Source organism: Sander lucioperca, chromosome 23, assembly GCF_008315115.2.
Source record: "Sander lucioperca isolate FBNREF2018 chromosome 23, SLUC_FBN_1.2, whole genome shotgun sequence".
In the NCBI taxonomy this organism is placed as follows: Eukaryota; Metazoa; Chordata; class Actinopteri; order Perciformes; family Percidae; genus Sander; species Sander lucioperca.
The window spans coordinates 533,596-546,095 of NC_050195.1; the positions used below are offsets into that span (position 1 = coordinate 533,596).

Sequence of the window (12,500 nt, forward strand, 5' to 3'; positions counted from 1 at the left end):
AGACACACACACACACACACACACACACACACACAGACAGACACATGTAATATGTTGATTGCAGTCCCTCAATAATTCACAGATCACGTGTGTGTGTGTGTGTGTGTGTGGTGGGGGGGGGAGGGTCGCAGTCCAAGTATGAAAAAGGGGAAAGCAAAGTAGGGGAGGAAACAAGAAAAAGAAAGGAAGGAAAGGAGGCAAGGAAAGAAAAGAAAGGGAGGAGAGGAAACTAGAAAGGGCTGGGGGGAGGGGGGTGGGGTCTGAGCTGTATACAAGCCGCCCCGCACCGCAGCTGGACTACCGCGGACTCCTGAACGGCCATGTCCCGCGCACCTCCGCAGCTCCACGCGCCGCACCGCGCCGGGCTGGCAGCGGAGAACGGCCTGGAGGAGAGAGAGGGGAGAGAGGGGAGAGAGGGGAGAGAGGGGGAGGAAGAAGAAGAAGACGAGAGAGAGGGGGAGGAAGAAGAGGAAGAAGAAGATCTGGAGGACGAGCTGGACGCTTCCCAGCTGGAGAGGTTTATGAAAGACAGGTAGGCCTGCTGCTTTGGGCTTCTGCTCCAGGGAAGGTGTCGTGAACGTTATTATCATTATTAATTATTATCATTATTAATTATTATCATTATTATCAACATTGGCAGCCAAGAGTACAGCTTCATATAGCGTTAGCATGCAGCTACTTGTAGTTAGTAGCCTACACACTAACTACAAAAATGGAGGTAGGAGACAAGAACATTCCTATACTTACAAATACACTTTATATGTCCCTTAAGAGGACAGAGCTGGACCTGCAGACTAATCTGAAGATAGAAAATGAAAGACAAGGGGACACAATATTGCCTTTTAAAAGGGAACCTGTGCTGCGACCAGCATTATACATATACATACCTATATATACCCTTTAGGTAAACTACGGTACTTCTGTCTGAGTGTGTACTGGATGGTAATGAAATAGTACTTTCTGCCAGTCAAAACTCGCAGATAGCCTAATTATTTATTACTTATTTATGTATTATTTTAGGAGGAGAGCCAAGTGCATCTGTTTTTATCTTTTATACATCTATAGGTGTCCTTGAGTGTCGAGGAAGGCGCCCATAAATACAACGTATTATTATTATTATTATTATTATTATTATTATTATAACCTTTGGTAAGAGTACAGCTTTATCTGGCGTTAACATGCAGCTACTTGTTGTTTTTAGTGGATGGCAATGGAATAAAGCAGCACTTTATTGTATATTAAATGTATTATTATGTATTATTTTAGGAGGAGAGCGAAGTCTCTGCCCGCGTGCCCGGCCGCGCTGCTGCTCGGAGTGTCAGCGTGTCCCCACGAGAGGAAGCACGTGAAGTTCGCCGACTCCATGGGGATGACCCTGGCCAGCGTCAAGCACTTCAGCTCGCTGGAGGAGCCGCGGATCCCGAGTAAAGTCCTGTCCCGACACAACAGCTTCCCGCAGCGGGACTTCCTGTCCGACCTGTGCCACAGCTTCAGGTCCAGCAGCCTGGACACGGACCGGCTGGTCGCGTGCTTCCCGGAGCCCCGGGACGCGGAGCGCCGAGTGCAGCGGCTCCGCGTGTGTGTGGAGAAAATCGCCATCACGCAGTTCGACGTGCGCGGGCAGATCCGAGTCTTATCCGACGGCTGCGCTGGCACAGAAGTCGGCGTGAGGTACACCTTCAACGACTGGCTCTCCCACGTGGACGCGCAGGCTTTACCCGTGGCCGCGGAGCCGCCCCCGGGCTTGGTGGGAAAGCGCTTCAGCTTCACCGTGTACACGCCGCCCTTCATGGGGCCCAGCGCGGCCGTGCACCTGGCCGTGTACCTGCGGAGCGACGAGGGGGAGTTCTGGGACAACAACGAGGGGCAGAACTACAGCTTTCAGTACCGCTGCATGCCCGGCACCACAACGTTTGGCAGCGCCGCTTTCTCCACCTGAACTGTGCGTAAAAACTTAAAATCTGTGCGTTAAAGCTTTAATAAACTCTTCTGCAGTTTGCATTATATGAAGTCACTGTTAAAAATGTACACTGTGGGGTGGCCTCTAGCTCAGTGGGAGCGTGCGCCCCATGTTGGCTGAGTCCTGCAGCGGCGCGGGTCCAAGTCCGACCTGCTGCTGCCCTTTGCTGCGTGTCATCCCCCATCTCTCTCCCCCTTTCATGTCTATCCACTGTCGCTACTTAATAAAGGGAAAAGCCCCCAAAAAAAATCTTAAAAAGAAAAGAAAAAGTAAACTGTGGCTGTAATGACTTGAGATTTTTCAGTGGTTGTTGCCACTGGACAACAAAACAATGAACCAAACTTCTGTTCACGCTGTTCCTCCGTGGTCCCAGCGCCCGTAGGTTCTCCTCTTTTGTTGTAAATATAACTTTTTTTCGGACTGAAAGAGTGGGACGGACATGTTGCCAATCTGATAATTACGCCCGATGAAAATATCTTGTTTAAACTAGGGATGCACTGAATCCAGATTTTTGGGGTTCAGCCGAATACTGAATCCACTGGTTGAGATTCTGCTGAATCCTCGTCCCATCCTCAGTCCATGAACACAGTAAACTCATTAATGAAGTAAACAGTGACTGTCCTTCCTTTGCCGTACCTGAAGTTGCTGCATTTTGGCTGCTGTCTGTAGATTCCTTCATGCACAACTCGTATTCTTCCGGATGTTTGATACCAGATGTTGTAACAGCGGTGATGTTGTGTATAGTTTAGGGTCCTCGCCACCACCAGACTAATCAGCATTGCAGATTGAACATGTAGCTGGACTTGAATGGCCTTCTTTTGACTGAAAGTTCTGCCAAACTACACTTTTTCTGCTCACCAGTTCCATTTTCACTTCATCACAGCCTACTGCATTGAACGCTCCACCTACGTAAACACCTTCCTGTAATCAACGGCGCCGTCATTACGGCGACCAGCGTAGCGCGCGGAGTGCAAACGTAGGGTTCGGTTCACTGGGAAAAATTCTAAGGTTCGGCAGAAACCCAACCTCGTCAAAAAGCCCAAAATTCAGCCGAATCCGAAGCCGAATCCTGAATTCGGTGCATCCCTGGTTTAAACGTGCAAAACATCTTCTTACAATAAACCGGCGCTTCTCAAAGACCAAGGTCCACATCCGGACCAGACTGCAAGTAAATCCGGACCTACTTTGTGTTATGAAAATTGTCTATTGATCAATTAATTGTTAGTGATGTCGAATATACGCGGGGGGGGGGAAAGACAGAAAAGTTGAAAAAAGCTAAATAAAAGTCGATAAAAACGTTGGAAAAGATAAAAAAACGGAACTAAATTCCTTAAAAGTTGAGCAGGAAAACGGAAGAAACTCCACTTGAATGTATGTTGCTTAAAGGTTAGTGAATTGATGGGGTGCCTGGTGGCTCACCTGGTAAAGCGCGCACCCATATATAGGCTATAGAGGCTCAGTCCTCGCCGCAGCGGCTGCAGGTTCGACTCCGCCCTGCGGCCCTTTGCTGCAAGTCATTCCCCCTCTCTCTCTCTCTCTCTCCGCCTTCATGTCTTCAGCTGTCCTACACGTCCTAAAATGTCCCAAAAAGTGAGTTGATTAAATGTTATTTTGAGCTGGAATTAAAATCAGATGCGGACCTTTGAGAGATACGTTTGAGAACTTCTTTCACGTAAAAACGTGAATGTTTTTCCGTTTCATGCCTGGCAGCAACGTGCCTCCGTACAGTTGCTATGTTTTTATAATTTAACCCTTGTGTTGTCTTTCCATCAACCATGGTCAACATTGACCCGGTCTGTTTATTATTTTTTGGGCGTTTTAGACCTTTATTTATATAGGACAGCTGAAGACATGAAAGGGGAGAGAGACACACACAGAGAGAGAGACATAGAGAGAGAGAAGGGGAATGACAGGCAGCAAAGGGTTGCAGGGCGGAGTCAAACCTGCGGCCGTGGAGTCGAGGAGTAAACCTCTATATATGGGCGCCTGCTCTACCAGGTGAGCTCCCCAGGCGCCTGACCCGGTCTGTTTGGCTTGTTTTATAAAGCATAAAGTATAAATCATCACCCAATTCTGTGTTACATCTTCTTGGCCAACTCATCACTGCTAGTTTTACACTTATTTTGTAGAGTATGGTCAGAAAAACCTTAATTCGTAAAAAATGATGCCTAAAACTCCTGAAATTATGACTTATTTGAGCTAATAGTTAAGATCAGAGGAACGTATGTTGATGCATAATTACAGGCTGTTTCACGTATGGAACTATTCATGTTATTTTTGGGCAATTTAGTAGAAAGAAACCCATATTTTTGATATAGACACCTTTAAATGGGTCAACTTTGCCCTGAGGACGACACAAGCCTCCTCCTGCAGATCATACACGTGAAGGACGACACAGCAGACGTTTACGTGGATCGCTGGAATTTTCCGGACGGATTCTCTGTTCCCTCTTTAAAGGCGCTGACACACCAACCTGATAATCGGCCGTTGGACAGTCTGGCGAGGTCGGTGACTCGAGTCTGTTCGATGTGTTCCGTGTTGTCGTCCGTCCGAGGGGCCGTCGGCCTTCATTTTGGCTAATTTGACATGTATAATCAGCGGGGCGGGCACAGCCGGCAGTGTAACTGAAATGAGCCATCTGATTGGTGGAGAGCTAACCGGGAAACGGGGAGCGGGATGAGCGTGACTAGAGTCTCTCAAAATCTGATGAAAATCTTTTAAACTGACCTTTGTTGATCTGAAATGAAGACAGATTCAGCAACTGCACGGCCTATTTCTCTCTTAAAATGTTTTCAGAAACACGTTTCGGTGAACTATTTTAGTCCAATATGAGATCGTATTCTGAACGAGCCGCCATGACAGTCTGGTTGTGAATTTCCGGAGAAACCAGACCCACGTGACGCGTTCGTCCAATCAGCTGCCGGTTTTCATTTTTCGGCGACAATCCAGATTAGCGCCGCCTGCTGTTATGGAGACGTATTACGTCTCGTCTCTTCGGTGTTCTGAGGAACTTTTTGGACCAACTTGGGGAGACTGATCAGTCACACTGCCGACAGTCGGCCGTCTGGTTGGTGCGTCTGGACCTTTAAGACGTCATCCATGCGACTTTGAAGTGTGACAGTTTTTCTAATTATGTATTTTCACAGTCTTGTACTTCAACAGTTTGACAATAAACTGAGACTTTCTTGACTCGCAAAATTATCTATTAAATTGACGAACATCATATGTGTAATTCATGGCTCAATTCAAACGGGATCAAAAAATAATTCATATTTTCAGTCATATTTTTTCGAAAGACAGGTCCCATTGGCCGGAAGTAGAAGGGCGTGACTTTGGCTCTCTATGCTATCAACCCATTTTAAAATGCTTTTTAGAAAAAAAGTTGTAATATTTCAAGAAAAAAAGAATAATATTGGTTCTGGGCCTGTCTGAAATATTCTGAATCTGTCTGAAATACTCTGTCCCATTATTGTCTTAATTGTGCAGTTGGCGGTCTCTCTCTCTCTCTCTCTCTCTCTCTCTCTCTCTCTCTGTGCTTTATGGCTGTAGAGATGTTCACTTCTATTATTAAAAGATGAATACAAAAACACACAGCGTCTCAGTTCAGAATCTCTGTAAAGGCTTTGTGTTAATGTTGAAGGTGCTCATAGTTAGGTCTGTCTAACTAAATCTAAAAACGCACACAGAACGACATTAAAAATGACGACAAAGGATCACAAAATGAGTCTCTCTGTCGGTCCGTCTCATCTCAAACATGCGGTCCGAAGTTCAGAAGTCCGACCCCCTTTATGAAAAACCTTGTTGACAAACCTGACAACGTGTTTAATCTGTCAACACCAAGGTCCAAAGTGAAGAAGGAATAGTTCAGGTAAGTCAGAGTGGTGAACTCCAGGACGGTTTTTAACTCTCCTGTTTGTCCTCGGGTCAAATTTGAACTAAATTTGAAAACTATGACAAAAGAACGCTGAAAAAAGTGACAAATGTTGGAAAAAGATACAAAAATGCAGTTTTTTTTAAACGCTGAAAAAAGTGACCAAAAGAAATCGAAAAAAGTGACAAAAAAAAGGATCGAAAACATCACCAAAGGTGAGAAAAACTTGTTAAAAAAAGTGACAAAAAAACATGGGAAAAAGCTTCAAAAACTTGTTAAAAAATTGACAAAAACATAATTAAAAAAAAATGCCAAAAAAGTGACAATAAAATTGGAATAAAATCGACAAGAAACGTCCAGAAAAGTGTTCGAAAAAGAACAAAAAAAATGTTGAAATTTTCGACCCAGAGAAACACAAAAGTTGCACGGTCGACAGGAAGACAACCTTAACCTTAACTCATCCAACAGGCACGCTAAAACATCGTTTGTGGAGCCAAGAGAAGAAACAAACCAGACTTCATTGGAAAATCGAGACATTTTAGAAAAACAAAAGGTTCTGTGTGATCCGTTTGGCACTTCAGATGGCTCTAAATACTACAATACCCATGATCCTTAGCTGCATGCTATTGAGGAGGAGCCAGTAAGAGGTGAGATATTCATGGGTACCAATTTTTCCAAAGTTTTCTAGATTCAGTCATGGCAACCAATGAGATGGAAATGAGATAAAAAGACATTGGATATTGGTTAACTTGCTCTCGGTCTAGACCGCTGGTTCTCAAACTCTTTTCAATAATGTTCCCCATTTGAATTGTGTTTTTAAGTCAAGCACCCCCTGACCAGCGCTAGATATACCAAACTACAGCCAAGTAACTGAAAAACATTTAAATGATGATAGCAAAAAGGCAACAAAAACTTTAAAAAAAATGTAAAAACTTGGAAAAAGATGGTAGAAAGAAGAAATTAAGGCAAGAATAGGTGGAAAATAGTATCAAAAACTTAGAAAACCGGAAATTAAGAGGAAATTAAGAGTGAGGGAGCTGACTTTGTGGGCCGTAGACGTGTGAAGTGGTCATGTTTTCTTGGACCTTGATGGGAATATTTTCAGTGATGCAGTTATAACTAAAAGAAGTCTAAAATAGTTATGAACATTGACGTGAAGTGAAGTTTATTTTTCATAAGCTTTGTGTATTGCAATTTCATGCGTGTCCAAACAGTAGCTTCATTCAGCTTCATATGTGTGTTATGTAAATAAATGTAAGTGATGTGATGCAAGTAGCTCTTGGCCACTTTAGTCTTTTTAAAAGGTCCTATGACATGCTGTTTTTTGGATGCTTTTATATAGGCCTTAGTGGTCCCCTAATACTGTATCTGAAGTCTCTTTATATAGACCTTAGTGGTCCCCTAATACTGTATCTGAAGTCTCTTTATATAGACCTTAGTGGTCCTCTAATACTGTATCTGAAGTCTCTTTATATAGACCTTAGTGGTCCCCTAATACTGTATCTGAAGTCTCTTTATATAGACCTTAGTGGTCCCCTAATACTGTATCTGAAGTCTCTTTATATAGACCTTAGTGGTCCCCTAATACTGTATCTGAAGTCTCTTTATATAGACCTTAGTGGTCCCCTAATACTGTATCTGAAGTCTCTTTATATAGACCTTAGTGGTCCCCTAATACTGTATCTGAAGTCTCTTTATATAGACCTTAGTGAGGTCTGAAATGAAGACAGATTCAGCAACTGCACGGCCTATTTCTCGCTAAAAATTTCAAGAAGATTGTCATGGGGTACTTTCCATAAAATCATCTCTCAATGCAAATCATACCAGCTATTAGGCTAACTGAAATACAACCATGTTAATCTCTAGGTATGGTGAAGGGTATGTGATGATGTGGGGGTATGGTGAAGGGTATGTGATGATGTGGGGGTATGGTGAAGGGTATGTGATGATGTGGGGGCCAAGGGAACTTTATCAGGATGCATAGTATCCTGGATCCATGAAATAACTGGCCTTTCAAAATAAAAGTCTGCCTGCCTCTATGGGAATTTAACATAGGGGTGTACTGAATTATGCCCCCTGTATTTTAAGGAAGAACGTTTATTTACTTATGATACATTATTCATTCACAAAGAAAATTGGTGTCCTTAAAGATTGGATTTTTCCTAATTTTTTTAATTAAGGCATTAAGATCAATTTCCAAAAGATTATTTTTTTTATTCCTTTATTCCAACTTTAGCATGGGTTCCTATACTCATGAGCAGCACTGTATGTCATTATTATATTGTGCACTTATATTGTAGGTGGTGGGCGTGTTCATCGCAGTTTGAGCAGGAAGTGATAACATATGTGTTTGCTTCACCTGTTGGTTTTTTGGGCTTTGACAGAGGGGGGGGGGCCTGGGAGGGACACACTTTCTGTTGACCGACGCACTAACGCACGTATTTCTACTCACAAAGTAACTTTATCTGGTAACTGCAAATGAGCACTTTCTTTTTTGATTTTTGTTGCATTTTCCAATTTTTGGGGGGGCATTTCTGCCTTTATTGGATAGGAAAGCTGAGATGTGAAAGGGGAGAGATGGAGGGGGGGGGAGACATGCAGGAAAACCGTCACAGGTCGGACTCGAACCCTGGACCTTCTGCGTCGAGGAATAAACCTCTGCATATGTGCGCCCGCTCTACCAACTGAGCTAACCGGCCACCATTTTCCAAGTTTTTGATCCTTTTTTTCAACATTTGTGTTCTTTGGCCCTTATTCCCCCACTACCACCAGTGTATATACCACTAACACCAACTTATAACCACTAGTTTTACACTTATTTTTTAAATTTGTGGTCAATATTCCTCATTTATATAAAATTACATCTAAACTGTGAGTTAAAAAAAGCTGAAATTATGACAACAAATAGTTAAGATTAAAGGATGCCGAGTGGATAAGCACTGGTATGTGTCAATGGTTAGTCAGATAATCCAGCCAGAAGCTTCAAGCAGGCGCACACACACACACACACACACACACACACACACACACACACACAAAGGCCAGAAGCTTCTAGCAGAGGGCCACGGGTCAGGATCCAGTCTGAAGTCCTCTCCGTGACTCGTGCGGAGCATCCTCCCTGTGTGTGTTTGTCTGATGAAACAGCTAGTGTGTGTGTGTGTGTGTGTGCATGTGTGCTCATCTTTAAACTAACAGATGGCTCTATTAATAGCAGCTGCTGGTACCTTGTGTGGGTCAGTCACCTCCTTCACTTTCATCTTGAAAAACACCCCAAACTGACCTCCTCTGCTGCAACATCCAGTCACACTGTTTGTTTTACCATCCACCTGCAACCACACACACACACACACACACACACACACACACACACACACACACAGAGACACACACACACACACATATATACAGAGGCACACACACACACACACACACACACACAGAGACACACACACACACACACACATATATACAGAGGCACACACACACACACACACACACACACACACACACACATATACAGAGGCACACACACACAGAGACACACACACACACACACAGAGACACACACACACACACAGAGACACACACATATATACAGAGGCACACACACACAGAGACACACACACACACACATATATACAGAGGCACACACACACAGAGACACACACACACACACAGAGACACACACACACACACAGAGACACACACATATATACAGAGGCACACACACACACAGAGACACACACACACACAGAGACACACACACACACACACACAGAGACACACACACACACACAGAGACACACACACACACAAACCTGCGGCCGTGGAGTCGAGGAGTAAACCTCTATATATGGGCGCCTGCTCTACCAGGTGAGCTCCCCAGGCGCCTGACCCGGTCTGTTTGGCTTGTTTTATAAAGCATAAAGTATAAATCATCACCCAATTCTGTGTTACATCTTCTTGGCCAACTTCATTCCAACTCATCACCGCTAGTTTTACACTTATTTTGTAGAGTATATGGTCAGAAAAACCTTAATTCGTAAAAAATTATGCCTAAAACTCCTGAAATTATGACTTATTTGAGCTAATAGTTAAGATCAGAGGAACGTATGTTGATGCATAATTACAGCCTGTTTCACGTATGGAACTATTCATGTTATTTTTGGGCAATTTAGTAGAAAGAAACCCATATTTTTGATATAGACACCTTTAAATGGGTCAACTTTGCCCTGAGGACGACACAAGCCTCCTCCTGCAGATCATACACGTGAAGGACGACACAGCAGACGTTTACGTGGATCGCTGGAATTTTCCGGACGGATTCTCTGTTCCCTCTTTAAAGGCGCTGACACACCAACCTGATAATCGGCCGTTGGACAGTCTGGCGAGGTCGGTGACTCGAGTCTGTTCGGTGTGTTCCGTGTTGTCGTCCGTCCGAGGGGCCGTCGGCCTTCATTTTGGCTAATTTGACATGTATAATCAGCGGGGCGGGCACAGCCGGCAGTGTAACTGAAATGAGCCATCTGATTGGTGGAGAGCTAACCGGGAAACGGGGAGCGGGATGAGCGTGACTAGAGTCTCTCAAAATCTGATGAAAATCTTTTAAACTGACCTTTGTTGATCTGAAATGAAGACAGATTCAGCAACTGCACGGCCTATTTCTCTCTTAAAATGTTTTCAGAAACACGTTTCGGTGAACTATTTTAGTCCAATATGAGATCGTAGTCTGAACGAGCCGCCATGACAGTCTGGTTGTGAATTTCCGGAGAAACCAGACCCACGTGACGCGTTCGTCCAATCAGCTGCCGGTTTTCATTTTTCGGCGACAATCCAGATTAGCGCCGCCTGCTGTTATGGAGACGTATTACGTCTCGTCTCTTCGGTGTTCTGAGGAACTTTTTGGACCAACTTGGGGAGACTGATCAGTCACACTGCCGACAGTCGGCCGTCTGGTTGGTGTGTCTGGACCTTTAAGACGTCATCCATGCGACTTTGAAGTGTGACAGTTTTTCTAATTATGTATTTTCACAGTCTTGTACTTCAACAGTTTGACAATAAACTGAGACTTTCTTGACTCGCAAAATTATCTATTAAATTGACGAACATCATATGTGTAATTCATGGCTCAATTCAAACGGGATCAAAAAATAATTCATATTTTCAGTCATATTTTTTCGAAAGACAGGTCCCATTGGCCGGAAGTAGAAGGGCGTGACTTTGGCTCTCTATGCTATCAACCCATTTTAAAATGCTTTTTAGAAAAAAAGTTGTAATATTTCAAGAAAAAAAGAATAATATTGGTTCTGGGCCTGTCTGAAATATTCTGAATCTGTCTGAAATACTCTGTCCCATTATTGTCTTAATTGTGCAGTTGGCGGTCTCTCTCTCTCTCTCTCTCTCTCTCTCTGTGCTTTATGGCTGTAGAGATGTTCACTTCTATTATTAAAAGATGAATACAAAAACACACAGCGTCTCAGTTCAGAATCTCTGTAAAGGCTTTGTGTTAATGTTGAAGGTGCTCATAGTTAGGTCTGTCTAACTAAATCTAAAAACGCACACAGAACGACATTAAAAATGACGACAAAGGATCACAAAATGAGTCTCTCTGTCGGTCCGTCTCATCTCAAACATGCGGTCCGAAGTTCAGAAGTCCGACCCCCTTTATGAAAAACCTTGTTGACAAACCTGACAACGTGTTTAATCTGTCAACACCAAGGTCCAAAGTGAAGAAGGAATAGTTCAGGTAAGTCAGAGTGGTGAACTCCAGGACGGTTTTTAACTCTCCTGTTTGTCCTCGGGTCAAATTTGAACTAAATTTGAAAACTATGACAAAAGAACGCTGAAAAAAGTGACAAATGTTGGAAAAAGATACAAAAATGCAGTTTTTTTTAAACGCTGAAAAAAGTGACCAAAAGAAATCGAAAAAAGTGACAAAAAAAAGGATCGAAAACATCACCAAAGGTGAGAAAAACTTGTTAAAAAAAGTGACAAAAAAACATGGGAAAAAGCTTCAAAAACTTGTTAAAAAATTGACAAAAACATAATTAAAAAAAAATGCCAAAAAAGTGACAATAAAATTGGAATAAAATCGACAAGAAACGTCCAGAAAAGTGTTCGAAAAAGAACAAAAAAAATGTTGAAATTTTCGACCCAGAGAAACACAAAAGTTGCACGGTCGACAGGAAGACAACCTTAACCTTAACTCATCCAACAGGCACGCTAAAACATCGTTTGTGGAGCCAAGAGAAGAAACAAACCAGACTTCATTGGAAAATCGAGACATTTTAGAAAAACAAAGGTTCTGTGTGATCCGTTTGGCACTTCAGATGGCTCTAAATACTACAATACCCATGATCCTTAGCTGCATGCTATTGAGGAGGAGCCAGTAAGAGGTGAGATATTCATGGGTACCAATTTTTCCAAAGTTTTCTAGATTCAGTCATGGCAACCAATGAGATGGAAATGAGATAAAAAGACATTGGATATTGGTTAACTTGCTCTCGGTCTAGACCGCTGGTTCTCAAACTCTTTTCAATAATGTTCCCCATTTGAATTGTGTTTTTAAGTCAAGCACCCCCTGACCAGCGCTAGATATACCAAACTACAGCCAAGTAACTGAAAAACATTTAAATGATGATAGCAAAAAGGCAACAAAAACTTTAAAAA

The 12,500-nt window shown here is 43.0% G+C and overlaps 1 protein-coding gene across 1 annotated transcript; it reads left to right on the forward strand.

The window, feature by feature from the left end:
* Positions 1-282: 282 nt before the first annotated feature.
* ppp1r3g (protein phosphatase 1 regulatory subunit 3G) lies at positions 283-1,969 on the forward strand. The gene is made up of 2 exons (XM_031308635.2): positions 283-532; positions 1,267-1,969. The coding sequence occupies exons 1-2, from the start codon at positions 321-323 to the stop codon at positions 1,937-1,939; spliced, it is 885 nt and encodes a 294-aa protein (XP_031164495.1). The 5' UTR covers positions 283-320; the 3' UTR covers positions 1,940-1,969.
* The last annotated feature ends 10,531 nt before the right edge of the window (positions 1,970-12,500 follow it).

Coding starts and splice junctions, on each gene's coding strand:
- ppp1r3g (XM_031308635.2), top strand. CDS start 321: ATGTCCCGCGCACCTCCGCAGCTCCACGCGCCGCACCGCGCCGGGCTG. Junction 533..1,266: donor GAGAGGTTTATGAAAGACAG/GTAGGCCTGCTG, acceptor GTATTATTTTAG/GAGGAGAGCGAAGTCTCTGC.